Source organism: Apteryx mantelli, assembly GCF_036417845.1.
Source record: "Apteryx mantelli isolate bAptMan1 chromosome 38 unlocalized genomic scaffold, bAptMan1.hap1 SUPER_38_unloc_1, whole genome shotgun sequence".
NCBI classification, from domain to species: Eukaryota; Metazoa; Chordata; class Aves; order Apterygiformes; family Apterygidae; genus Apteryx; species Apteryx mantelli.
In genome coordinates this window covers 38683-64139 of record NW_027118455.1, presented here as the reverse complement: position 1 = coordinate 64139, position 25457 = coordinate 38683, and the positions used below count along the sequence as shown (strand labels likewise).

The following is a 25457-nucleotide window of genomic DNA, read 5'->3' as shown; positions in this document are numbered from 1 at the left end:
ACTATAGATGCCGTGTGTGGTATATGGGGCTCTAGGGGGCTGTGTGGTGTTACAGGGGGCTAAAGAAGGCTGTATGGGGCTATAGGGAGCCCCATGAAGCTATAGGAGCCGTGTGCAGGTGTGGGGCTGTTCGCCCCCGGTGTGGGTGCCATACGGGGCAATAAAGCGCCCCATGGGGCTATAGGAGACTGTAGGGGGCTATAGGGGTTTGTAGGGACCTACGGGAGCTATAGGGACCTGCAGAAACCTAGCGGGACCCATAGGGACCCCACTGGGGTCAGAGGGAGCTGTAGGGACCATATAGGAGCTATAAAAAGCTCTAGAGACCTCAGAGCAGCAGTAGGGACCATATAGGAGCTATATGGAGCTATAGGAAGCTCAGAGGAGCTGTAGAGACCATATAGGACCTTTAGGAAGCTCTAGGGAACTTGGAGGAGCTGTAGAGATCCTATAGGAGCTATAGAGACCTATAGGGCCCCCAGATGAATTGCAGGGACCATATAGGAGCTATATGGAGTTGTAGGGAGCTCAGAGGAGCTGCAGGTACTCTATAGGAGCTATAAGAAGCTCTAGAGACCTCAGAGGAGCAGTAGGGACCATATAGGAGCTATACGAAGCTCTAGGGAGCTCAGAGGAGCCCAAGGGACCATATAGGAGGTGTGGGGCCCCCCCAGGATCTCCAGGCGCCCGCGTGGGTCGTCCCCCCCCCCCCCCCGCGGGCGGCGGCGGCGGCGGAAGGAAGGACGGAGGCGGAGGCGGGTGCGTTTGTGGCAGGGGTTTCGTAGCAAATACATCACAGACCACGACGGGGAGGATACAGAGCTCGGGGGCCGGGGGCCGGGGCGGGCGGCCCCCCACCTCGGCCCCCGGCGCGGCGCGGGCGGGCGGGCGGCAGCGGGGGCGGCAGCGGCGGCCCCCCTCACCGCGGGGCCAGCAGTCTAAGGCGGGTTGGGGGTCCTCGGCCGGGGGGGGGGTCGTTGGGCGAGCGAGGGGGTCGCTGGGTGGGGGGGGCGATGGGGTAGGTGGGTTGCTGGGGGGCGGTTGGGTCATTGGAGTGGCGGTTGGGTCATTGGGGGGGGCGGTTGCATCATCGGGGTGGTTGGGTCGTTGATGGGGCAGTTGGGTCATCGGGGGGGCGGTTGAGTTATTGGGGGGGCGGTTGAGTTGTTGATGAGGTGGGTGGGTGGGTGATGGGGTAGTTGGGTCATCGGGGGGCTGGTTGGGTCATTGGAGGGGCAGTTGGGTCATTGGGTCATCGATGGGGGTTGTTGGGTCATTGGAGGGGTAGTTGGGTCATTGGAGGGGCAGTTGAGTCACTGGGGGGGTGGTTGGGTCATTGATGGGGTCATTGGGTCATCAATGGGGTCGCTGGGTCATTGGAGGGGTAGTTGGGTCATTGGGGAAGTAGTTGGGTCATCGATGGGGTCATTGGGTCATTGGAGGGGTAGTTGGGTCACTGGGGGGGTGGTTGGGTCATCGACGGGGCACTTGGGTGGGTGACAGGGTGGTTGGTCATTGGGGAGGTAGTTGCATCATTGATGGGGTGGTTGGGTCACTGGGGGGTTGTTTGGGTCATCGATGAGGTAGTTGGGTTGTTGATGGGGTAGTTGGGTCATGGGGGGGGGTTGGGCGGGCGGGCGGGCGACTGGCCGGTCGGTTCGCTGGGCAGCGGGTTGAGTCGCCAGCGATTGGTCGGGCGTGACCAGGTGGGCGGGTCCCACTGGGTCAGCAGGTGATTGGGTGGGTTGGTCGGGGGGGTGGAGCCACCGGCTAGTTGGGCAGGCGGTGGGTTAGCCGGGTGGCTGGGTGGTCGGACGGGTGGTTGGGTGGGTGGTTGGATGGGTGGTTTGTTGGGTGATGGGTTGGTTAGTTGGGTGATGGGTTGGTTAGCTGGGTGGTTGGGTGATGGGTTGGTTAGTTGGGTGATGGGTTGGTTAGCTGGGTGGTTGGGTGATGGGTTGGTTAGTTGGGTGATGGGTTGGTTAGCTGGGTGGTTGGTTGGGTGATGGTTGGTTAGTTGGGTGGTTGGGTGATGGGTTGGTTAGTTGGGTGATGGCATGGCTGCATGGTCAGCGGGTTGGGTGACTGGTTAGCTGGTTGGATGGTGGGCAGATGCGTGGTTGGTTAGCTGGCTAGGTGGTTGGTTGGTTAGTTGGGTGATTGGCTCGTTAGCACGTTAGCTGGGTGGTCAGCTGGTTGGGTGGGTGGTTAGTTGGTTAGATGAGCGGTTGGCTGGTTGATTAGCTGGTTGGATGGGTGGTTGGTTAGCTGGGTGAGTGGGTGGGTGGTTAGCTGGTTGGATGGGTGGGTGGTTAGCTGGGTGAGTGGGTGGTTGGTTAGCTGGTTGGATGGGTGGTTGGTTAGCTGGTTGGATGGGTGGGTGGTTAGCTGGTTGGATGGGTGGTTGGTTAGCTGGGTGGGTGGGGGGGTGGCTGGATGGGTGATTAGCTGGTTGGATGGGTGGTTGGTTGGTTAGATGAGCGGTTGGCTGGTTGGTTAGCTGGTTGGATGGGTGGGTGGTTAGCTGGTTGGATGGGTGGGTGGTTGGTTAGATGAGCGGTTGGCTGGTTGGTTGATTCGTTAGCTGGTTGCGTGTGTGGCCGTTAGCTGGTCAGATGGGCGGTTACCTGGTTCCACGTGTGGCTGTTGGCTGGTTGGAGGTGTGACAGGTTGGTTAGCTGGTTGGTGGGCTAGCTGGTTAGGTGTTGGTTAGCTGGTTGGATGGATGGTCGACCGATTGGATGGGCAGCTGGCCGTTTGGTTAGTTGGGTGGGTGGGTGGGTGGGTGGGTGGTTAGCTAGTTGGATGGGTGGTTGTTAGCTGGTTAGATGAGTGGCCGGCTGGTTGGTTAGCTGGTTGGGTGGTGGATTGGTTGGTTAGCTGGTTGGATGGGTGGTTGTTAGCTGGTTAGATGGGTGGTCGTTAGCTGGTTAGATGGGTGGTTGTTAGCTGCTTGGATGGGTGACCAACCGGTTGGTTAGTTGGTTGATTGGTTGGTTAGGTGGTTGGATGGGTGGTTGTTAGCTGGTTGGAGGGGTGACCGGCCGGTGGGTTAGCTGGTTGGGTGGTGGATTGGTTGGTTAGGTGGTTGGATGGGTGGTCGTTAGCTGGTTGGAGGGGTGACCAGCCGGTTGGGTGGTTGATTGGTTGGTTAGCTAGATGGATGGGTGGTTGTTAGCTGGTTAGACGGGTGGCCGGCTGGTTGGTTAGCTGGTTGGGTGGCTGATTGGATGGTTAGGTGGTTAGATGGGTGGTCGTTAGCTGGTTGGAGGAGTGACCGGCCGGTTGGTTAGTTGGTTGGGTGGCTGGTTGGTTGGTTAGGTGGTTGGATGGGGGGTCGTTAGCTGCTCGGATGGGGGGTCGTTAGCTGCTCGGATGGGTGGTCGTTAGCTGCTCGGATGGGGGGTCGTTAGCTGCTCGGCCGGTGGCTCAGCCGCTCGGGTGGGTGGTGAGCGGGTGAGCTGGGCGGGTGACGGCGCCGCCTCGGCCGGCCCCGCGGGCAGCGCGGGGCCCCCTCCGGCCCCACGGCGCCCCCACCCGCCCCGTCCCCGGGGCCAGGGCAGCTCCCCCCCCCGCCCGGGGACGGGTCACCCCACCCCACCCACCCCACCCCCCTCTTCCGGGGCCAACCTGACCCACAGCCCCGTCCAGGGCCACCCCGCGACCCCGTCCAGGGCCGGCCCGAGCCGTGGCCCCTTTCTAGGGTCTCCTTGACCCTCAACCCCTCTGCGGGGTCAACCCAACCCAACTGCCCCATAACTGTCCTCTAGGGTCAACCCAGCCCAACCCCTGACCCAGCTCTAGGGTCAACCCAAGCCATGACCCACCTCTAGGGTCAACCCAACCCAACCCAAGCCATGATCCACCTCTAGGGTCAACCCAACCCCTGACTCACCTCTAGGGTCAACCCAAGCCATGACCCACATCTAGGGTCAACCCAACCCAACCCAAGCCATGATCCATCTCTAGGGTCAACCCAACCCCTGACCCAGCTCTAGGGTCAACCCAAGCCATGACCCACCTCTAGGGTCAACCCAACCCAACCCAAGCCATGATCCACCTCTAGGGTCAACCCAACCCCTGACTCACCTCTAGGGTCAACCCAAGCCATGACCCACATCTAGGGTCAACCCAACCCAACCCAAGCCATGATCCATCTCTAGGGTCAACCCAACCCCTGACCCAGCTCTAGGGTCAACCCAAGCCATGACCCACGTCTAGGGTCAACCCAACCCAACCCAACCCCTGACCCAGCTCTAGGGTCAACCCAAGCCATGATCCACTTTAGGATCAACCCAACCCCTGACCCAGCTCTAGGGTCAACCCAAGCCATGATCCAGCTCTAGGGTCAACCCAAGCCATGACCCACCTCTAGGGTTGACCCAACCCAACTGCCCCCATGAGCCCCTCTAGGGTCAACCCAACCCAACCCACAACCCTTCTCCAGGCTCAACCCGACCCATGACCTCCTCTCGGGTCAAGCCGACCCGCCTGCCCCCAGGGCGCCCCTCTAGGCCCCCCCTCCGCCCTCCCCAACCTATCTGCCCCCCACGGAGCTGCCCCCCCCCCAGGGCCACCCCAGGCACCTCCGGCCCCCGGCGGGGCCCAGGCGTCCCCTCCGCCCCGGCGCTGGGCCACCGGGTCTCCTCCCGGCCCAGACGGGGACGCCGGCGCCGGCCTCCGCCGTGGGGCGCCCCAAAACCCCGCCGGGGTGGGGTGGGGGTGGGGTGGGGGGGGCGGAGGGGGCGGCACAAGCGCAGCGCATGGATGGCGGTGGGGGGCGGCCGCGATGGGAGCTGGCGGGTTGGCGGGGGGGGAGGGGGGGTGGGGAGGAAGGAGGGAGCGGGGAGAAGGGCCCAGGCGTCCGGGCGGCGTGGGCGGGCGGAGGCCGGCGCGCCCCGTGGAGGCGGGGGGCCGCGGGGGGGGGCCGGGGCGGGGCGGGGGGGCCGCGCTGACCGGACCACGTGCTGCTATGTCCGTTCGCGTGAACAATTGTCTCTTTTTGTCATTTATTCGTGTTTTCGCTTAGGGGCTTGTTCTCGTTCCCGGGGGGGGGGGGGCGTGGGGGACGTGGGGGGGGGGGGCGTTGATGGGGGGGGCGGGGGCGCGCCGGGGCCCTACAAGCCCAGCGTGCCCCCGATGGAGGAGGCCAAGACCACCCCGAGCACCACGCAACAGATTATGATCATGATTTTCTTCTACGTTACCCCAAAAAGGCGTCCGGGCAGCGCGGGGAGCAGAGAGGAGAGAAGAGAGCGGCGTTATAGGGCAACGGGGGGGGGGGGGGGGCACAGCGGTGGCCTCCCGGTGGAGGGGCCCAGGCGTCCGGGCTCCCACCCGCCACCCCCACCCCACCCCCCCGGCCCCGCACTCACCCTCCGGGCCTTGCTCTGGTACTTGACGGCTTTCTTGGTGTCCGACACGGCCCGTTCCACGTAGTCCACCGAGTGCTCCACGTTGTACTCGATGCGGTCGATCATCTCGCCCTGCGAGCCGGAACCCCGGCCCTGAGCCACCCGCCCGGCCCCGGCCCCGGCCCCGGCCCCCTGCCCACCCCGGGGGACCCCGACCGCTTCCCCGTGGCTCGAGCCGCGGCCCGAGAGGTTCCCACAGCATCCGGATGAGCCCCTGAGCCGGTTTCCTTCTTTTTCGGTGGGTTCTAGGTGACCCAAGGGGCTCTAGGTGCTTTCTAGGGGGTTCTAGGTCTTTGCAAGGGGCTTTTGGATGAGCCAACGAGCTCTAGATGACTCAAAGGGCTCTAGGTGTCTCGATGCATTGTGGGTCATCTGATGGGTTCTAGATGATGCAACAGGCTCTAGGTGATGCAATGGGCTCTAGGTGTCTCAGTGCACTGTGGGTCATCTGATAGGTTCTAGATGGTGCAACAGGCTCTAGGTGATGCAATGGGCTCTAGGTGTCTCAATGCATTGTGGATTGTCTGATGGGTTCCAGATGACACATCAGGCTCTAAGTGTCTCAGTGCATTGTGTGTTGTCTGATGGGTTCTAGATGACACATTGGGCTCTAAGTGTCTCAGTGCATTGTGGGTCGTCTGATGGGTTCTAGATGATGCAATGGGCTCCAGGTGATGCAATGGGCTCTAGGTGTCTCAATGCGTTGTGGGTCATGTGATGGGTTCTAGATGAACCCAGGAGCAGTAGGTGTCCCAATGGGCTCTAGATGATGCAATGGGCTCTGGCAGTTTCGATGGCGTCTAGATGAGCCAATGATCTCTAGGGGCCTTTTTTCAGTGGGCTCTAGGTGTTTTCCATGGGTTCTAGGTGTTTGCAACGAGTCTTATGTGAGCCAATGGGCAACAGGCTTTAGATGATGCAACAGGGTCTAGGTGGCTCAGTGCGTTCTGGGTGGTACGATTGGTTCTGGATGACCCAATGGGCTCTAGTGGTTTTGGTGGATTTATCTAGCTAGATGTTTTCCATGGGCTCTAGACATTTGCAATGGGTTCTAGGTGAGCCAGCGGGCTTCACATTTTTCCATGGGTTCTAGATGACCAGATGGATTTGTTGTGTTTTGATGGGTTCCAGATGGTCCAACGAGCTCTAGATGTTTCAGTGGGATCTGGGTGATTCAGGATGCTCTAGATGTAGCATGTAGATATGTTCAGTGGGTTCTAGGTGAGCCAACAGGCCCTGGCTGCCTCAATGGGTGCTGGATGGTTTCTAAGGAAGCCGACGTGTTTTCAGTGCAGTTTAGATGGTCCAATGGGCTCTAGTCGTGTCCCCCCCACCCCGAGTCCCCTCCATACCTGGCTCTCTACCAGCATCGCCATGTCCACAAACATGTCGTGCAGCTCCCGGATGCTCGTTTCCAGCTTGATGATCTCGTTGTGTCGCGTCTCGATCTCGTTCAGGGCCTGTTTCGTCATCTGCGAGTCCATCTTGATCTGGCGGGAGGGACAGGAGAGTGGGGGCAGCCGTAGGCCGGGGCGTGGAAGGGCGGCCAATGCCCCCCGCCCCCACCGGCAAAGCTCCCAGGGGCCCCAACGGGCTCTGCGGGTCTCTTTAGGTTCCAGGTAGTTCAATGGGCTCCAGGTACCTCAATGGGCTTGAGGTGACTTGCTGGTTATTAGGTGACAAAGTGATTTAAAGCATCTCACTGGGTTCTAGGTGACTCAATGGGCTCCAGGTACCTCAACGGGCTCCAGGCACCTCTCTGGGTTCTAGGTACCTCTCCAGGTCTTGGGCGACTTGGTGGTTTCTAGGTGATGCAGTGATTTGGGGGCATCTCACTGGGTTCTAGGTGACTCAATGGGCTCCAGGCACCTCACTGGGTTCTAGGTACCTCATTGGGCTCTAGGTGACTCAAGGGGGGGGGGCTGCAGGCCCAGGGGCTCACGTACGTCATCGGTGAAGATGGCCAGCTTCCCGCTCTCCAGCATGTCCTCCAGCTCCTCGTTGGTGGTGGTCCGGCCGGCTGCGGAGGGAGGGGAGGTGATGGGACGGGATGGGACGGGATGGGACAGGTTCCCCCGCCACCCGCCGCCATGTTTCCCCCCCACACCCCCAGATTTCTCCCTCCCCCCCATCATCCAGCCAGGACCTACTGATCTCCAGCTGCCTCTGGATCCGGTCCTTGCACCGGTCGCGGTACTTGGACTGGGTGGCGTTGTACTCCGTCATCACCTCCACGAACTTGCGGGACAGAGTCGAGTGCTGGGGAGGGCGGGGAGGAGGCGGCGTGGGCGCGGGGGCCGAGGAGGAGGAGGAGGAGGAGGAGGAGGAGGAGGAAGGGGGGCGGTGGCGCGGGCGGGGGGAGGTACCTGCGTTTTCCGGATGCGCAGGTCGGCCGAGGAGCGGTTCAGCCCTTCCTCCTGCTCGATGCTCTGCTCGATGGCTGCCGGGGGGGGACATGGCGTGACACCCCCCCCCCCCCAGCACCCCTTCCTCCATCGGCGTCCTCACCTAGCGGGGTCATGGCCACCGACCCCCCTCCCCGACCCCCACCGCTGCCAGCAAGATGGCCGCCGCTCGCCCGCTGCGGCAGGCTGGGCGAGGTGGCTTGCTGCCCTAAGCAAGATGGCCACCCCGGGCAGCATGGCTGCCCTGCCAAGATGGCTGCCCCCATAGTGCAGCCCACCCCCCATCAGGGCCAAGATGGTCACCAGGACCAAGATGGCTACCCCGTAGTCCAGGCCACCCCACCAAGATGGCCACCCCCATAGTGCGGCCCACCCCCAACCAGGACCAAGATGGCCACCAGGACCAAGATGGCCTCCAGGACTAAGATGGCCACCACCACCAAGATGGCCACTGGGACCAAAGATGGCCTCCAGGACCAAGATGGCCTCCAGGACCAAGATGGCCACCAGGACCAAGATGGCCACCGGGACCAAAGATGGCCACCGGGACCAAGATGGCCATCGGGATCAAGATGGTCACCAGGAACAAGATGGCCACCGGGACCAAGATGGCCGCCAGGACCCAGATGGCCGCCAGGACCAAGATGGCCGCCGGGCTCTTACCTTTCAACTTGGAGCGCACCTTGTTGGCCGTCTTCTTGATGTCGGCCGTGAGGTCCTCCAGCTCCTGCTTGGTCTCTGCGGGGGTGGGGTGGTGGGTGATGACGTCACGGGAGGGCGTGTCACCGCGCGTGTCACCGCCCGCGTCGCCGCGAGGCCCCGCCCCCCCCCCCCCGCGCACTCACTCTCGTCGGGGTTGGGGGCGGCCAGGATGGCGCTGTGCTGCTTCTTCACCTGCTCCACGTCCTCCGAGAGCTTCTCGATGCAGCCCCGGATCTCCTCCACCTGCGGGGGAGGGGAGGGGGCGGGGCCACGCGTGGGAAGGGGGCGGGGTCACCCGGGGGCGGGGTCACCTGGGGGCGGGGCTTGGGGGTCACGGCCCCCTATAGGGCCCGATGGTGGGAGAAGGTCTTCTGTAGGGTCCAATGGGGGATCGTGGTCTTCTATAGGGTCCGATGGGGGGTCACGGTGCCCTATAGGGTCCAATGGGGGATCACGGCCCCATATAGGGTCCAATGGGGGATCATGGTCTTCTATAGGGTCCAATGGGGGGATCACGGTGCCCTATAGGGTCTCATGGGGGGGGTCATAGTCCCCTATAGGGTCCAATGGGGGATCACGGGGCCTATAGGGTCCGATGGGGGTCACGGCCCCATATAGGGTCCAATGGGGGGGTCACGGCTCCATATAAGGTGCAATGGGGGATCATGGTCCCATATAGGGTCCAATGGGGGTCACAGCCCCATATAAGGTCCAATGGGGGATCGTGGTCTTCTGTAGGGTCCAATGGGGGGATCACAGTGTCCTATAGGGTCCGGTGGGGGGTCACAGCCCCGTATAGGGCCCAATGGGGGGTCACGGCCCCATATAAGGTGCAATGGGGGGTCATGGTCCTCCACAGGGTCCAATGGGGGATCACGGTGCCCTATAGGGTCCAATGGGGGATCATGGTCTGATATAGGGTCTCATGGGGGGGGTCACAGCCCCATATAGGGTCCAGTGGGGGATCGTGGTCCAATATAGGGTCTCATGGTGGGGTCATGGCCCCATATAAGGTGCAATGGGGGATCGTGGTGCCCTATAGGGTCTCATGGGGGGTCACAACCCCATATAGGGTCCAACAGGGGATCACGGTCCTCCATAGGGTCCAATGGCGGTCACAGCCCCATAGAAGGTGAAATGGGGGATCACGGCTCCTATAGGGTCCAATGGGGATCATGGTCCAATATTGGGTCTAATGGGGGTCCCAGCTCCATATAGGATCCAATGGGGGAGGGGGGGAAGGTCCCCTATAGGGTCTAGGGGAGGTCACAGCCCCATATAACGTCCAATGGGGGGTCATGGGCCCGTATAGGGTCCGACGGCGGGGGAAGGTCCCCTATAGGGTCTCACGGGGGTCCCGGCCCCCCTATAGGCCCCGACCTGCTCGAAGAACTCGTCCATGAAGTGGTCGCGGTCGACGTGGACGACCTCCTCCTCATCGTCGCTGTCCTTGGCCTGCGGGGAGCAACCGTGAGGGGCCCAGGCGTCCGGGAGGGGCCCAGGCGTCCGGGAGGGGCCCAGGTGTCCAGGAGGGGCCCAGGAGTCCGGGAGGGGCCCAGGCGGCTGGGAAGGGCCCAGGAGTCCGGGAGGGACCCAGGTGTCCGGGAGGGGCCCAGGTGTCCGGGAGGGGCCCAGGAGTCCGGGAGGGGCCCAGGTGTCTGGGAGGGGCCCAGGTGTCCGGGAGGGGCCCAGGAGTCCGGGAGGGACACAGGAGTCCGGGAGGGGCCCAGGAGTCCGGGAGGGACCCAGGTGTCCGGGAGGGGCCCAGGAGTCCGGGAGGGGCCCAGGCGTCCAGGAGGGGCCCAGGCATCTGGGCAGGCTCCACCCCCCCCCCCAGCATCCCAGTGCCCCATTCACACCAGCGGAGCTGCTCCGCCATTGGCTGCCTCCCCCACGTGGGGGCCCCGGCGCTCAAAGGCCATTGGCTGCTCCCACGAGCTCATTTGCCTGCGGGGGCCGCGGGGAGCCCCGTGATTGGCCGGGGCCTATGACTCATCTGCATGGCATGATCCTCCGGCCCTGCCGCCCCCTCTGATTGGCTGCCTGGCCCGGCTCATTTGCATAAACGCACCCGCCCCCTCCATTGGCCTCCCCATTAACCTATCGGGCTAATTTGCATATGCACCTCCCTCCCGGTGCCTCATTTGCATAGCCCCGCCCCTGCACCACAACCCGCCCTCGCGGGATTGGCTGGTGGCGAGCCTGATTTGCATAAAGCACCTCCCCCTGGGTCCAATCCTGCCCCCTGATTGGCTGCCTGCTCCCCCCCACACACACACGTCATTTGCATACACCAACTCTCCCGGAAGCTCATTGGCTACGTGGGCGCCCTCATTTGCATAGCAAAGGGGGGGGGAATCCCGGCAGCCGATTGGCCGAGCCCGGGGTGATTGGCCAATCACAGCCCTCCCCTCTTGGGGGGGGGGGCCCAGGCGTCCGGGACTCCCCCCTCCCCCCCCCACGGGGACACGCAGCCACACGCGTGTGCGTGTGCGTGTGCGGGGGGGGACACGTGTCGCACATGGATGCACACGCCTGGCACACGCGTCCTGGCCTGCACACGCCTCGCACACGGATGCACACGCGTGTTGGGCGCGTGGCCTGGTCTGCACGTGCACACGCGGCCCCCCCGCCCGCATGCGTGTTGCACACGTGTGTGCGTTGCACCGTGCCCATGCATCGCGCCTGCACACGCATTGCACACGCACACGCATTGCACACGCACACGCATTGCACACGCACGTGCGTCGCACACGCGCAAGTGCTGCATCGTGCACGTCGCGCACGCGTCGTCGCACACGCGTGTGTTGCACCATGCACATGCATCGCACACGCACACGCGTCGCACAGCGCCGGCCCCCCCCCTCCCCCCCTCGCTGCCTCCCCCTCGGTCCTTCCTCCTCCTCCTCCTCCTGCTGCTGCTGCCGCTGTTACACAACTGCCGCCGCCGCCGCGCGCGCAGCCGCCTGCACCCGGCCCGGGGGGCTCACGGACACGCACACGCACCCGCACACGCCTGCACACGCCTGCACATGACCCTGCACACGCCTGCACACACGTGCACCCGCACCCGCACCCGCCTGCGCGGCCGCCCGGCAGCAGCTCGCACCCGCGACCCCGGGGCCCTGCGGCACCCGCTTGCACCCATTGCACCCCCTTGCAGACCCCGCTGCACCCCGCTGCACCCCATTGCACCCATTGCACCCCATAGCACCCCATTGCACCCATAGAACCCGCTGCAGACCCCATTGCACCCCACAGCACCCATTGCACTTATTGCACCCCACTGCACCCCATTGCAAACCCCCTTGCACCCCATTGCGCCCCACTGCACCTCATTGCACCCACAGCACCCGCTGCAGACCCCATTGCACCCCACTGTGCCTATTGCACCCATTGCACCCCATTGCAAACCCCGCTGCACCCCATTGCACCCCATAGCACCCCATTGCACCTCATTGCACCCATAGAACCCGCTGCAGACCCCATTGCACCCATTGCACCCCATGGCACCCATTGCACCCATTGCACCCCCTTGCAAACACCATTGCACCCCACAGCACCCATTGCACTTATTGCACCCCATTGCAGACCCCTTTGCCCCCCATTGCACCCCTTGCACCCTCTGCAGACCCCGTTGCACCCACCGCAGACCCCCTGCGCCCATGGCAGCCCCACGAGCCCGCCGCCCCCATCGCCCCCCCCCGGCACCCGCCGCAGGCCCCGCGGCACCCCAGAGCAAAGCACACTGCACCCCCCTGCACCCACAGCACCCCACTGCGCCCCGCAGCACCTGCTGCACCCGCTGCAGGCCCCGTAGCACCCACTGCAGCGCCGTGCACCCGTTGCAGCCCCTTGCAAGCCCCCGGTGCCCCCCCCCCCCGCAGCGCCCCGCTGCAGACCCTAATGTGCCCCACGGCACCCGCTGCAGCGCCGTGCCCCCACTGCACCCACTGCAAAACCCATCGCACCCACCACACTCATTGCACCCCATTGCACCCATTGCACCCCATTGCAAACCCCCTTGCACCCATTGCACCCCATTGCAAACCCCCTTGCACTCATTGCACCCCATTGCAAATCCTATTGCACCCCACTGCACCCACTGCACCCATTGCACCTATTGCACCCCCTTGCAGACCCCATAGCACCCCCCCTGCACTCATTGCACCCCGTTGCACCCATTGCACCTCACTGCACCCATTGCACCTATTGCACCGCCTTGCAAACCCCATCTCATGTGACTGCACCCATTGCACCCCAGAGCACCTATTGCACCTATTGCACCCCATTGCAAAGCCCATTGCACCCCACTGTACCTACTGCACCCCATTGCACCCATTGCAGACCCCACTGCACTCATCCCACCCCACTGCACCCTCTGCACCCCATTGCACCCATTGCACCCATTGCAACCCCCGTAGCATCCTATTGCACCCATTGCACCCCACTGCACCCATTGCACCCCACTGCACCCATTGCAACCCCCACTGCAGACCCCGTTGCACCCATTGCAGCAGGGGCTCGGAGGGGGGGGGGGCGCCCCGTTTTGGGCCGAAACCCCCCGGGATCGGGACCGCGCTCGGGGTGGGGAGGGGGCGGCGGGGGCGGGGGGGGCTCACGCTGCGCAGCTCCTGGGTCCGGTCCCTCATGGCGGCCGGGGGGGCCCCGGCGTCCGGGGGGGCCCAGGCGTCCGGCGCTGCGGCGGCGGCGGCGGCGGCGGCTGCGGCGGGAGGCGCCGGGGGGGGGCGATGCGCAAAGGGGGGGGAGGGGCGGGGGGGAGGGGAGGGGGCGGGGCCGCGCGCACCGCCCCCCCCCCGCGCTGCTCCCCGCTTGCACGCCCCTCGCACGCTCGCCGCACGCTCGCGCACCCTTGCAATGCCCCTCGCACGCTCGCACCATCCCTTGCACGCCCCTTGCACACTCGGGCCTCCTTGCAGGCTTGCAATGCCCCTCGCACGCTTGCACGCCCCTTGCACACTCACGACACGCTTGCACGCTCCTTGCACGCTCACGGCACCTTGCAATGCCCCTTGCACGCTTACGGTACCTTGCACCCTTGCAATGCCCCTCGCACGCCCCTGGCATGTCTGCAGCCCTCGCACGCTCAGGGCGCCTTGCAAGCCCCCCCTCGCACGCTCGCAGCCCTTGCACGCTTGCATCGTCCCTCGCAGGCTCCTTGCATGCTCACGGCACTTTGCCCCCCTTGCAATGCCCCTTGCACCCTCGCCCTGCTCCTCGCACGCTTGCAGCCCCCCCTTGCACACTCGTGTTCCTTGCACCCTTGCAATGCCCCTCGCACGCTCGCGTCGCCCCTTGCACGCTCCCCCCCCGTGCTTGCAGCCCTTGCACACACTCGTGCCCGTTGCACGCTCGCAGGGCCCCTCGCACAGTCCTTGCACGCTCGTGTCACCTCGCACGCTCAGGCCTTGCACGAGGGTTTCACCAGGGTTTGCACGGGGAGGGGGGGGTTGGGGGGGTTGGGGGCCCCCCCGGACGCCTGGGTCCCCCTGGGGGGGGGGTGTCATTGGGCGACGCTCTGGTCTCTCTTCCCGGCCCCGCTCTATGGTTCCCCCCCCCCGCGCGCTGCTCCCCCGCCCTCCGCAGCGGGACTCTATGGTTGGGCGGACCGCGGGCTAGAAGGGCCCGGCCCGGCTCCGCTCTATGGTGGCGCCGGCCGGTTCCGGAGCGGCGCTTCCGGTCAGCGGGGGAGGGGCGGCTCCGGGGAGGGCGCGAGCATGAGGGACAGGACGCGGGAGCTGCGCCAGGTGCGGGGGGGGCCCAGGTGTCCGGGAAGGGCCCAGGCGTCCGGGAAGGACCCAGGAGTCCGGGAAGGGCCCAGGAGTCCGGGAAGGGCCCAGGAGTCCGGGAGGGACCCAGGTGTCCGGGAGGGACCCAGGTGTCCGGGAAGGGCCCAGGAGTCCGGGAAGGGCCCAGGAGTCCGGGAGGGACCCAGGTGTCCGGGAAGGGCCCAGGAGTCCGGGAGGGACCCAGGCGTCCGGGAGGGGCCCAGGCGTCCGGGAAGGGCCCAGGCGTCCGGGAGGGGCCCAGGCGTCCGGGAAGGGCCCAGGCGTCCGGGAGGGACCCAGGCGTCCGGGAGGGACCCAGGCGTCCGGGAAGGGCCCAGGCGTCCGGGAGGGACCCAGGCGTCCGGGAGGGGCCCAGGCGTCCGGAAAGGGCCCAGGCGTCCGGGAAGGACCCAGGAGTCCGGGAAGGGCCCAGGAGTCCGGGAAGGGCCCAGGAGTCCGGGAGGGACCCAGGCGTCCGGGAGGGACCCAGGCGTCCGGGAGGGGCCCAGGCGTCCGGGAAGGGCCCAGGCGTCCGGGAGGGGCCCGGGCGTCCGGGAAGGGCCCGGGCGTCCGGGAGGGACCCAGGAGTCCGGGAGGGACCCAGGTGTCCGGGAAGGGCCCAGGCGTCTGGGAGGGACCCAGGTGTCCGGGAGGGGCCCAGGCATCCGGGAAGGACCCAGGAGTCCGGGAAGGGCCCAGGAGTCCGGGAGGGACCCAGGTGTCCGGGAGGGACCCAGGTGTCCGGGAAGGGCCCAGGAGTCCGGGAAGGGCCCAGGAGTCCAGGAGGGACCCAGGTGTCCGGGAAGGGCCCAGGAGTCCGGGAGGGACCCAGGCGTCCGGGAGGGGCCCAGGTGTCCGGGAAGGGCCCAGGCGTCCGGGAGGGGCCCAGGTGTCCGGGAGGGGCCCAGGCGTCCGGGAAAGGGGCCCAGGCGTCCGGGAAGGGCCCAGGCGTCCGGGAGGGGCCCAGGCGTCCGGGAAGGGCCCAGGCATCCGGGAGGGACCCAGGCGTCCGGGAGGGACCCAGGCGTCCGGGGGGGCCCAGGAGTCCGGGAGGGGCCCAGGTGTCCGGGAGGGGCCCAGGCGTCTGGGAAAGGGGCCCAGGCGTCCGAGGGGCCCAGGCGTCCGGCCCCTCCCCCCCCCCAGGAGGACTCCCCCAGCTCCGAGGAGGACAACAACGACGACGAGGCCTCGCCCGAACATGTGACCTTGGTTGGGCTCCGCCCCGGCCCCGCCCCGGCCCCGCCCGGCACCGACGCCCTCGTGCAGGTGGGTGCCCCGGGGCATGCTGGGACGCTGGGGGTCATCCCGTGCCCTCCCTCGGCCTGTCCTTGGCGGGTCCTTGGCATGTCGCAGGCACGCGGGGGGGTCTGGGCGGCTCCCGCGTGTCCTTAGCGTGTCCTTAGCATGTCCTTGGCGTGTCCTTGGCATGTCGCAGGCACACGGGGGGGTCTGGGCGGCTCCCGCGTGTCCTTAGCGTGTCCTTAGCATGTCCTTGGCGTGTCCTTGGCATGTCGCAGGCACGCGGGGGGGTCTGGGCGGCTCCCGCGTGCCCTTAGCGTGTCCTTAGCGTGTCCTTGGCATGTCGCAGGCACACGGGGGGTCTGGGCGGCTCCCACGTGCCCTTAGCGTGTCCTTAGCGTGTCCTTGGCATGTCGCAGGCACACGGGGGGGTCTGGGCGGCTCCCGCGTGCCCTTAGCGTGTCCTTAGCGTGTCCTTGGCATGTCGCAGGCACACGGGGGGTCTGGGCGGCTCCCGCGTGTCCTTAGCGTGTCCTTAGCGTGTCCTTGGCATGTCGCAGGCACACGGGGGGTCTGGGCGGCTCCCGCGTGTCCTTAGCGTGTCCTTAGCGTGTCCTTGGCATGTTGCAGGCACGCGGGGGGGGTCTGGGCGGCTCCCGCGTGTCCTTAGCGTGTCCTTAGCGTGTCCTTAGCGTGTCGTTGGCGTGCGGGGGGGGTCCGGGCGGCTCCCGCGTGTCCTTAGCGTGTCCTTAGCGTGTCCTTGGCATGTCGCAGGCACGCGGGGGGGCTCTGGGCGGCTCCCGCGTGTCCTTAGCGTGTCCTTAGCGTGTCCTTAGCGTGTCGTTGGCGTGCGGGGGGGGTCCGGGCGGCTCCCGCGTGTCCTTAGCGTGTCCTTAGCGTGTCGTTGGCGTGTCGCAGGCGCGGGGGGTCCGAGCCGCCCTGCGGACGCTGGAGCTGAAGGTGGCGGCGCTGGAGCGGCAGCAGGACACGGTGCTGGGGACGCCGCTGCCCGACGAGGGTCCGTCCCGGTTGGCTATAGGGGTCCTATAGGGTCTGTAGGGGCCCTATAGGGAGCCTTATAGGGGCCATAGGGGCTATAGAGTACGTTGGGGCTATAGGGCACCTTGGGTCTATAGGGGACGTTGGGTCCATAGGGGACGTTGGGTCTATAGGGGCTATGGGGGTCGTAAGGGGCTATAGAGCACATTGGGGTTATAGGGCACCTTGGGTCTATAGGGGTCACAGGGGGCTATAGGGGATGTTGGGTCCATAGGGCACGTTGGGTCCATAGGGGACATTGTGTCTATAGGGGACGTTGCGTTTTTAGGGGCTATGGGGATCGTAAGGGGCTATAGAGCATGTTGGGTCTATAGGGCATGTTGGATCCATAGGGGACATGGGGTCCATAGGGGACATTGCGTCTATAGGGGACGTTGCGTCTATAGGGGCTATGGGGATCGTAAGGGGCTATAGAGCATGTTGGGGCTATAGGGCACCTTGGGTCTGTAGGGGCCACAGGGGGCTATAGGGGACGTTGGATTCATAGGGGACGTGGGGTCCATAGGGGACATTGCGTCTATAGGGGCTACGGGGATCGTAAGGGGCTATAGGGGACGTGGGGCCTATGGAGAGTACGGGGAGCAACGGGGGCTATAGGGAGCTATAGGGCCTAGGCATGTTTCTGGGGGCTTTGGGGGCCGTAGGAGCTATAGGAGATATTGGTTCTATAGGGGCTATAAGAGCCTTAGGGGCTGTATGAGCCTTAGGGGCTATAGGAGACATTGGATCCATAAGAACTATAAGAAACATGGGGTCTATAGGTGATGTTGGGTCTATAGGGGCCATGGGGAGCTATAGGGGCCATGGGGAGCTATAGGGGCTCTGGGGGGCTATAGGGGCCACCGGGGGCCATAAAGGTTATAGGGGCTGTGGGGTCCATAGGGGCCATAGGGGACAGCGAGTCTATAGGGGGCCCTGGGAGCTGCGGGGCCTATAGCAGGGGGCCGCGGGGGAGCTTTTTTTTTCACGTAGCAAACCGGTTTTTGTGTGTCTGATCGGATATAGATAGAAATGTAAATATAGGTGGCGGCATCTATATATACTTGTGATTATGGGCTCAGACGCGTAACGGGGTTAAATATAGAGACTGCGAGGAAAACGGCGGCTGTTTGGTGACGGGGGCCATAGGGGCCATAGGGGCTATAGGGGACTGGGGGGGGTGTTGGGGGGTTGGGGGGGGGTCTATAGGGGCTATAGGGTCTATAGGGGACCTAGGGGGTCTATAGGGTCCACAGGGGCTATAGGAGTCAGGGGGGGTCTATAGGAGCTATAGGAGCTATAGGGGACCGGGGGGGGCGTTGGGGGTCCGGGGGGGGTCTATAGGGCCCATAGGGTCTATAGGGGACTGGGGGGGGTGTTGGGGGTCTGGGGGGGATCCATAGGGTCCATAGGGTCTATAGGGGACTGGGGGGGTGTTGGGGGGTCTGGGGGGGGATCTATAGGGTCCATAGGGTCTATAGGGGACTGGGGGGGGGTGTTGGGGGTCTGGGGGGGATCTATAGGGTCCATAGGGACTATAGGGGACTGGGGGGGGTGTGTTGGGGGGTCTGGGGGGGATCTATAGGGTCCATAGGGTCTATAGGGGACCGGGGGGGGTGTTGGGGGTCTGGGGGGGATCTATAGGGTCCATAGGGACTATAGGGGACTGGGGGGGGTGTTGGGGGGTCTGGGGGGGATCTATAGGGCCCACAGGGTCTATAGGGGACCGGGAGGGGTCTATAGGGCCCATAGGGGATCCGGGTCCGACCTCGCCCCCCCCCAGGGCTCAAGCGGGAGCTGCAGACGCTGCGGGAGGAAATTCAGGAGCTGACGAGGGACGTGCGGGCGCGGCTCAAGGGTGACGACCGGACGCCTGGGCCCCTCCATCCCGGACGCCTGGGCCCCTTCTGCCCCCCCCGGACGCCTGGGCCCCTTCCACACACCCCCCCCCGGACGCCTGGGCCCCTTCCCTGGATGCCTGGCCCCTCCATCCCGGACGCCTGGGGCCCCTTCCACACCCCCCCCGGACGCCTGGGCCCCTCCATCCCGGACGCCTGGGCCCCTTCCCGCCCGGATGCCTGGGCCCCTCCATCCCGGACGCCTGGGCCCCTTCCCCTCCCTGGACGCCTGGGCCCCTCTGCACCGGACGCCTGGGTCCACCCCGGACGCCTGGGCCCCTTCCCGCCCGGACGCTTGGGTCCATTCCGCCCCCCCGGACACCTGGGTCCCCCCCCGGACGCCTGGGCCCCTTCCCCTCCCTGGACCCTTGGGTCCCTGGGGTGGGGGGGGGTTAAGGTCTCCCAGACGCCTGGGCCCCTTCCACCCCCCCCCCGGACGCCTGGGCCCCTTCCCGCCTGGACACCTGGGCCCCTTCCACCCTCCCCGGACGCCTGGGCCCCTTCCCGCCCGGACGCTTGGGTCCATTCCGCCCCCCCCGGATGCCTGGGCCCCTTCCTGCCCGGACACCTGGGCCCCCCCCGGACACCTGGGCCCCTTCCTGCCCGGACACCTGGGCCCCCCCCCGGACACCTGGGCCCCTTCCTGCCCGGACACCTGGGTCCCCCCCGGACACCTGGGCCCCTTCCTGCCCGGACACCTGGGCCCCTCCCCACCCAGACTCTTGGGTCCCTGGTTTGGGGGGGGGTTAAGGTCTCCCCGGACGCCTGGGTCCCCGGGGTGGGGGGGGGGAGGTCGGGTGTCCCCGGACGCCTGGGCCCCTCACACCCTCCCCCCCCCCCAGCGCTGGAGCCGGGCCCGGAGGAGGAGGACGAGAACCGCAACTGCCTGGGGGCTCGTGTGCGCCAGGGGGGGGTCAGAGGGGGGTTTTGGGGGGTCGCAGATGGGTTTTTGGGGGGCTCCCTGGTGGGTTTGGGGGTCTGAGGTGGCTTCTGGGGGTCGTAGGTGGGTTTTTGGGGGGTTTCGGGGGGTTTCGGGGGGTCTCTCCTGGGGTTTCTGGAGATCTCGGGTGGGTTTGTGGTGGTTCGTGGGGGCTTTTGGTTCCCCCACGAGGTTTTGGGGGGTTCCTGGGTGGTTTGGGGGTTCCTGGGTGGTTTGGGGCATCATAGCTGGGTTTTTGTGGGTCTCTGCAAGGGTTTTGGGGCTTCTGGTGGGTTTTGGGGGTCCTTGGCTGCTTTTGGGGTCTTCCTGGTGGGTTTTGGGGGGTTCCGCAGGGTTTTGGTGGTTCCAGGTGGGATTTTGGGGGCTTCTGATGGGTTTTGGGGTCCCTAGATGAGTTTTAGGGGTTCCAGGTGGGTTTTGGTGTTCCGGGTGGGTTTTGGGGGTTCCAGCAGGTTCTCTGTGGTTCTGGGTGGGATTTTGGTGGTTCCAGGTGGGATTTTGGGGTCCCGGGTTGGTTTCAGGGGCTTCCAGCAGGTTCTCGGTGGTTCTGGGTGGGATTTTTGGGGTCCCAGGTGGGATTTTGGAGGATCTGGGTGGGATCTTGGGGTCTCTGGTGGGTTTTGGGTGGTTCCGGCAGGTTCTCGGTGGTTCCGGGTGGGATTTTGGTGGATCTGGGTGGGATTTGGGGGTCCCGGGTGGGATTTTTGGGGTCTCTGGTGGGTTTTGGGAGGTTCCGGCAGGTTTTTGGTGGTTCCGGGTGGGATTTTGGGGTCCTAGATGAGTTTTAGGGGTTCCAGGTGGGTTTTGGTAGTTCTGGGTGGGTTTTGGGGGTTCCAGCAGGTTCTCAGTGGTTCTGGGTGGGATTTTGGTGGTTCCAGGTGGGATTTTGGGGTCCCGGGTTGGTTTCAGGGTTTCCGGCAGGTTCTCGGTGGTTCCGGGTGGGATTTTGGTGGATCTGGGTGGGATTTGGGGGTCCCGGGTGGGATTTTTGGGGTCTCTGGTGGGTTTTGGGAGGTTCCGGCAGGTTTTTGGTGGTTCCGGGTGGGATTTTGGGGTCCCTAGATGAGTTTTAGGGGTTCCAGGTGGGTTTTGGTATTTCTGGGTGGGTTTGGGGGGGTTCCAGCAGGTTCTCTGTGGTTCTGGGTGGGATTTTGGTGGTCCCAGGTGGGATTTTGGTGGATCTGGGTGGGATCTTGGGGTCTCTGGTGGGTTTTGGGTGGTTCTGGCAGGTTCTCGGTGGTTCCGGGTGGGATTTTGGTGGATCTGGGTGGGATTTGGGGTCTCTGGTGGGTTTTGGGTGGTTCCGGCAGGTTCTCGGTGGTTCCAGGTGGGATTTTGGTGGATCTGGTGGGATTTGGGGGTCCCGGGTGGGATTTTTGGGGTCTCTGGTAGGTTTGGGTGGTTCCGGCAGGTTCTCAGTGGTTCCGGGTGGGAATTTGGTGGATCTGAGTGGGATTTTGGGTCTCTGGTGGGTTTCAGGAGGTTCCGGGTGGGATTTTGGTGGATCTGGGTGGGATTTGGGGGTCCCGGGTGGGATTTGGGGGTGCCGGGGGGACCGCGGGGTGCTGACGGGCGCCGCAGCACGGGGTGCTGTCGCAGCAGCTGCTGGCGCTGGCGGCTCGGTGCCAAGCGGCCCAGGCCGGCTACCGGGAGCGCAACGTGGCCCGGATCCGCCGGCAGCTGAGCATCGGTGCGCCCGGACGCCTGGGCCCCTCGGGGCGGGGGGGGGGGGTGGGGGGGACGCCTGGGCCCCTTGGGACGTCACCCGGACGCCTGGGCCCCCGGGGGGGGGTGGTTCCCGACGCCTGGGCCCCTTGGGACGTCACCCCGGACGCCTGGGCCCCCAAGGTGGGGTGGTTCCCGGACGCCTGGGCCCCTTGGGACATCACCCGGACGCCTGGGCCCCCAAGGTGGGGGTGGTTCCCGGACGCCTGGGCCCCTTGGACGTCACCCCGGACGCCTGGGCCCCCCAAGGGGGGGTGGTTCCCGGACGCCTGGGCCCCTTGGGACGTCACCCGGACGCCTGGGCCCCCAAGGTGGGGGTGGTTCCCGGACGCCTGGGCCCCTTGGGACGTCACCCGGACGCCTGGGCCCCCAAGGTGGGGTGGTTCCCGGACGCCTGGGCCCCTTGGGACGTCACCCGGACGCCTGGGCCCCAGGATGGGGGGTGGTTCCCGGACGCCTGGGCCCCTTGGGACGTCACCCGGACGCCTGGGCCCCCAAGGTGGGGTGGTTCCCGGACGCCTGGGCCCCTTGGGACGTCACCCGGACGCCTGGGCCCCCAAGGTGGGGTGGTTCCCGGACGCCTGGGCCCCTTGGGACGCCACCCGGACGCCTGGGCCCCCGGGGTGGGGGTGGTTCCCGGACGCCTGGGCCCCTTGGGACGTCACCCGGACGCCTGGGCCCCCGAGGAGGGGGTGGTTCCCGGACGCCTGGGCCCCTTGGGACGTCACCCGGACGCCTGGGCCCCCGAGGAGGGGGTGGTTCCCGGACGCCTGGGCCCCTTGGGACGTCACCCGGACGCCTGGGCCCCCAAGGGGGGAGGGGTTCCCGGACGCCTGGGCCCCTTGGGACGTCACCCGGACGCCTGGGCCCCAGGATGGAGTGGTGGGGGGTTCCCGGACGCCTGGGCCCCCAAGGACGGGGCGGGGTTCGCCATGGCAGCGGCCGGAGCCCCCCCCCGGACGCCTGGGTCCCTCGGCAGCCGGTGGCGGGACGGTGACGGAGGAGGAGCTGGAGCAGATGCTGGAGACGGGGCAGAGCGAGGTCTTCGTGGCCAACGTGAGCGCGGGCGGCCCCACGGCGCCCCCCCCACCCCATAGCACCCTTGGGTGTCCCTCAACCTCTTATGGGTCCTGGAGGTCCCCAAGGTGCTCCACCACCCCATGGCTGCCCCATAGCACCCTTGGGTGTCCCTCAACCTGTTATGGGTCCTGGAGGTCTTCAAGGTGCTCCACCACCCTATGGCTGCCCCATAGCACCCTTGGGTGTCCTCAACCTGTTATGGGTCCTGGAGGTCCCCAAGGTGCTCCACCACCCTATGGCTGCCCCATAGCACCCTTGGGTGTCCCTCAACCTGTTATGGGTCCTGGAGGTCCCCAAGGTGCTCCACCACCCTATGGCTGCCCCATAGCACCCTTGGGTGTCCCTCAACGTGTTATGGGTCCTGGAGGTCCTCAAGATGCTCCACCACCCTATGGCTGCCCCATAGCACCCTTGGGTGTCCCTCAACCTGTTATGGGTCCTGGAGGTCCCCAAGGTGCTCCACCACCCCATGGCTGCCCCATAGCACCCTTGGGTGTCCCTCAACCTGTTATGGGTCTATGAGGTTCTCAAGGTGCTCCACCACCCCATGGCTGCCCCATAGCACCCTTGGGTGTCCCTCAACCTGTTATGGGTCCTGGAGGTCCTCAGGTGCTCCACCACCCTATGGCTGCCCCATAGCACCCTTGGGTGTCCCTCAACGTGTTATGGGTCCTGGAGGTCCCCAAGGTGCTCCACCACCCTATGGCTGCCCCATAGCACCCTTGGGTGTCCCTCAACCTGTTATGGGTCCTGGAGGTCCTCAAGATGCTCCACCACCCCATGGCTGCCCCATAGCACCCTTGGGTGTCCCTCAACGTGTTATGGGTCTATGAGGTTCTCAAGGTGCTCCACCACCCCATGGCTGCCCCATAGCACCCTTGGGTGTCCCTCAACCTGTTATGGGTCCGGGAGGTCCCCAAGGTGCCCCAAGACCCCACGGGTGCTCCGTACCCCCCCCCCATAGGGTGGGTGTGGGGCCACCCCACGTCCCCCCACCACCACCACCACCACGGCACCCGCAGGCGCTGGGGGCGGCGCGGGCGACGCGGGCGGCGCTGGACGAGGTGGCGGCGCGACACGGGGAGATCCTGCGCCTGGAGCGGAGCCTGCGGGACCTGGGGGAGCTCTTCACCCTGCTGGGGAGCACCGTGGAGAGCCAGGTGGGCACTGGGAGGCACTGGGAGGCACTGGGAGGGCCCCATGGGGGCTCCTGGCCATACTGGGGAGCACCGTGGAGAGCCAGGTGGGCACTGGGAGGCACTGGGAGGCACTGGGAGGGCCCCATGGGGGCTCTTGGCCATACTGGGAGCTCCGTGGAGAGCCAGGTGGGCACTGGGAGGCACTGGGAGATACTGGGAGGCACTGGGAGGGCCCCATGGGGGGTCTTGGCCATACTGGGGAGCACCGTGGAGAGCAGGTGGGCACTGGAGGCACTGGGAGGCACTGGGAGGCACTGGGAGGGCCCCATGGGGGCTCCTGGCCATACTGGGGAGCTCCGTGGAGAGCCAGGTGGGCACTGGGAGGCACTGGGAGGCACTGGGAGGCACTGGGAGGGCCCCATGGGGGCTCCCGGCCGTACTGGGGAGCTCCGTGGAGAGCCAGGTGGGCACTGGGAGGCACTGGGAGGCACTGGGAGGGCCCCATGGGGGCTCCCGGCCGTACTGGGGAGCTCCGTGGAGAGCCAGGTGGGCACTGGGAGGCACTGGGAGGCACTGGGAGGCACTGGGAGGGCCCCATGGGGGCTCCCGGCCGTACTGGGGAGCTCCGTGGAGAGCCAGGTGGGCACTGGGAGGCACTGGGAGGCACTGGGAGGGCCCCATGGGGGCTCCTGGCCGTACTGGGGAGCTCCGTGGAGAGCCAGGTGGGCACTGGGAGGCACTGGGAGATACTGGGAAGCACTGGGAGGGCCCATGGGGGCTCCTGGCCATACTGGGGAGCACCGTGGAGAGCCAGGTGGGCACTGGGAGGCACTGGGAGGCACTGGGAGGGCCCCATGGGGGCTCCTGGCCATACTGGGGAGCACCGTGGAGAGCCAGGTAGGCACTGGGAGGCACTGGGAGATACTGGGAGGCACTGGAGGGCCCCATGGGGGCTCCTGGCCGTACTGGGGAGCTCCGTGGAGAGCCAGGTGGGCACTGGGAGGCACTGGGAGGCACTGGGAAGCACTGGGAGGGCCCCATGGGGGCTCTTGGCCATACTGGGGAGCACCGTGGAGAGCCAGGTGGGCACTGGGAGGCACTGGGAGATACTGGGAGGGCCCCATGGGGCTCCTGGCCGTACTGGGGAGCACCGTGGAGAGCCAGGTGGGCACTGGGAGGCACTGGGAGATACTGGGAGGGCCCCATGGGGGGTCTTGGCCATACTGGGGAGCACCGTGGAGAGCCAGGTGGGCACTGGGAGGCACTGGGAGTTACTGGGAGGGCCCCATGGGGGCTCTTGGCCATACTGGGGAGCTCCGTGGAGAGCCAGGTGGGCACTGGAGGCACTGGGAGATACTGGGAGGCACTGGGAGGGCCCCATGGGGGTCTTGGCCATACTGGGGAGCACCGTGGAGAGCCAGCTGGGCACTGGGAGGCACTGGGAGATACTGGGAGGCACTGGGAGGGCCCCATGGGGGGCTCCTGGCCATACTGGGGAGCACCGTGGAGAGCCAGGTGGGCACTGGGAGGCACTGGGAGATACTGGGAGGCACTGGGAGGGCCCCATGGGGGCTCCTGGCCATACTGGGGAGCACCGTGGAGAGCCAGGTGGGCACTGGGAGGCACTGGGAGGTACTGGGAGAGACTGGGAGGGCCCCATGGGGGCTCCTGGCCATACTGGGGAGCACCGTGGAGAGCCAGGTGGGCACTGGGAGGCACTGGGAGGTACTGGGAGAGACTGGGAGGGCCCCATGGGGGGTCTTGGCCATACTGGGGAGCTCCGTGGAGAGCCAGGTGGGCACTGGGAGGCACTGGGAGGTACTGGGAGAGACTGGGAGGGCCCCATGGGGGCTCCTGGCCATACTGGGGAGCTCCGTGGAGAGCCAGGTGGGCACTGGGAGGCACTGGGAGATACTGGGAGGCACTGGGAGATACTGGGAGGGGTGCTGGGCCAACTGGGACGCGCTGGGGCCAACTGGGGCGAACTGGTGGGAGGCACTGGGGTGGACTGGGAGCCCTGGGGCCAACTGGGAGGGTGCTGGAGCAAACTGGGACCAACTGGGAGGGGCGCTGGGAGAGACTGGGACA

The 25457-nt window shown here is 66.0% G+C and overlaps 2 protein-coding genes across 2 annotated transcripts in view; one reads left to right on the top strand and one right to left on the bottom strand.

The window, feature by feature from the left end:
• Positions 1 to 5091: 5091 nt before the first annotated feature.
• Positions 5092 to 13212, bottom strand: STX1B (syntaxin 1B). Its single transcript, XM_067316767.1, has 10 exons — positions 13144 to 13212; positions 9902 to 9976; positions 8665 to 8764; positions 8483 to 8557; positions 7781 to 7854; positions 7565 to 7673; positions 7361 to 7434; positions 6767 to 6904; positions 5376 to 5486; positions 5092 to 5198 (listed from the first exon to the last, which is right to left on the bottom strand). Exons 1-10 carry the CDS (start codon positions 13171 to 13173, stop codon positions 5118 to 5120), a joined length of 867 nt encoding a protein of 288 aa, XP_067172868.1. The 5' UTR covers positions 13174 to 13212; the 3' UTR covers positions 5092 to 5117.
• An 844-nt stretch (positions 13213 to 14056) lies between these two features.
• Positions 14057 to 25457, top strand: part of STX4 (syntaxin 4) — a 13436-nt gene continuing 2035 nt past the window's right edge. The window contains exons 1-8 of the mRNA XM_067316770.1: positions 14057 to 14221; positions 15454 to 15576; positions 16468 to 16567; positions 18371 to 18445; positions 19328 to 19387; positions 20993 to 21115; positions 22130 to 22206; positions 23253 to 23390. Coding sequence (XP_067172871.1) covers positions 14186 to 14221; positions 15454 to 15576; positions 16468 to 16567; positions 18371 to 18445; positions 19328 to 19387; positions 20993 to 21115; positions 22130 to 22206; positions 23253 to 23390 — 732 coding nt within the window. The 5' untranslated portion in view covers positions 14057 to 14185. The remainder of the gene's footprint in view (positions 14222 to 15453; positions 15577 to 16467; positions 16568 to 18370; positions 18446 to 19327; positions 19388 to 20992; positions 21116 to 22129; positions 22207 to 23252; positions 23391 to 25457) is intronic.

Bases quoted from the DNA above. Each gene is read 5' to 3' on its own strand.
- STX1B (XM_067316767.1), bottom strand. From the start codon at position 13,173: ATGAGGGACCGGACCCAGGAGCTGCGCAGC. The intron at 9,977-13,143 runs GTGAGCCCCCCC...TGCTCCCCGCAG, and splicing joins GGACCCAGGAGCTGCGCAGC to GCCAAGGACAGCGACGATGA. The intron at 7,674-7,780 runs GTACCTCCCCCC...CGCCCTCCCCAG, and splicing joins TGCGCATCCGGAAAACGCAG to CACTCGACTCTGTCCCGCAA.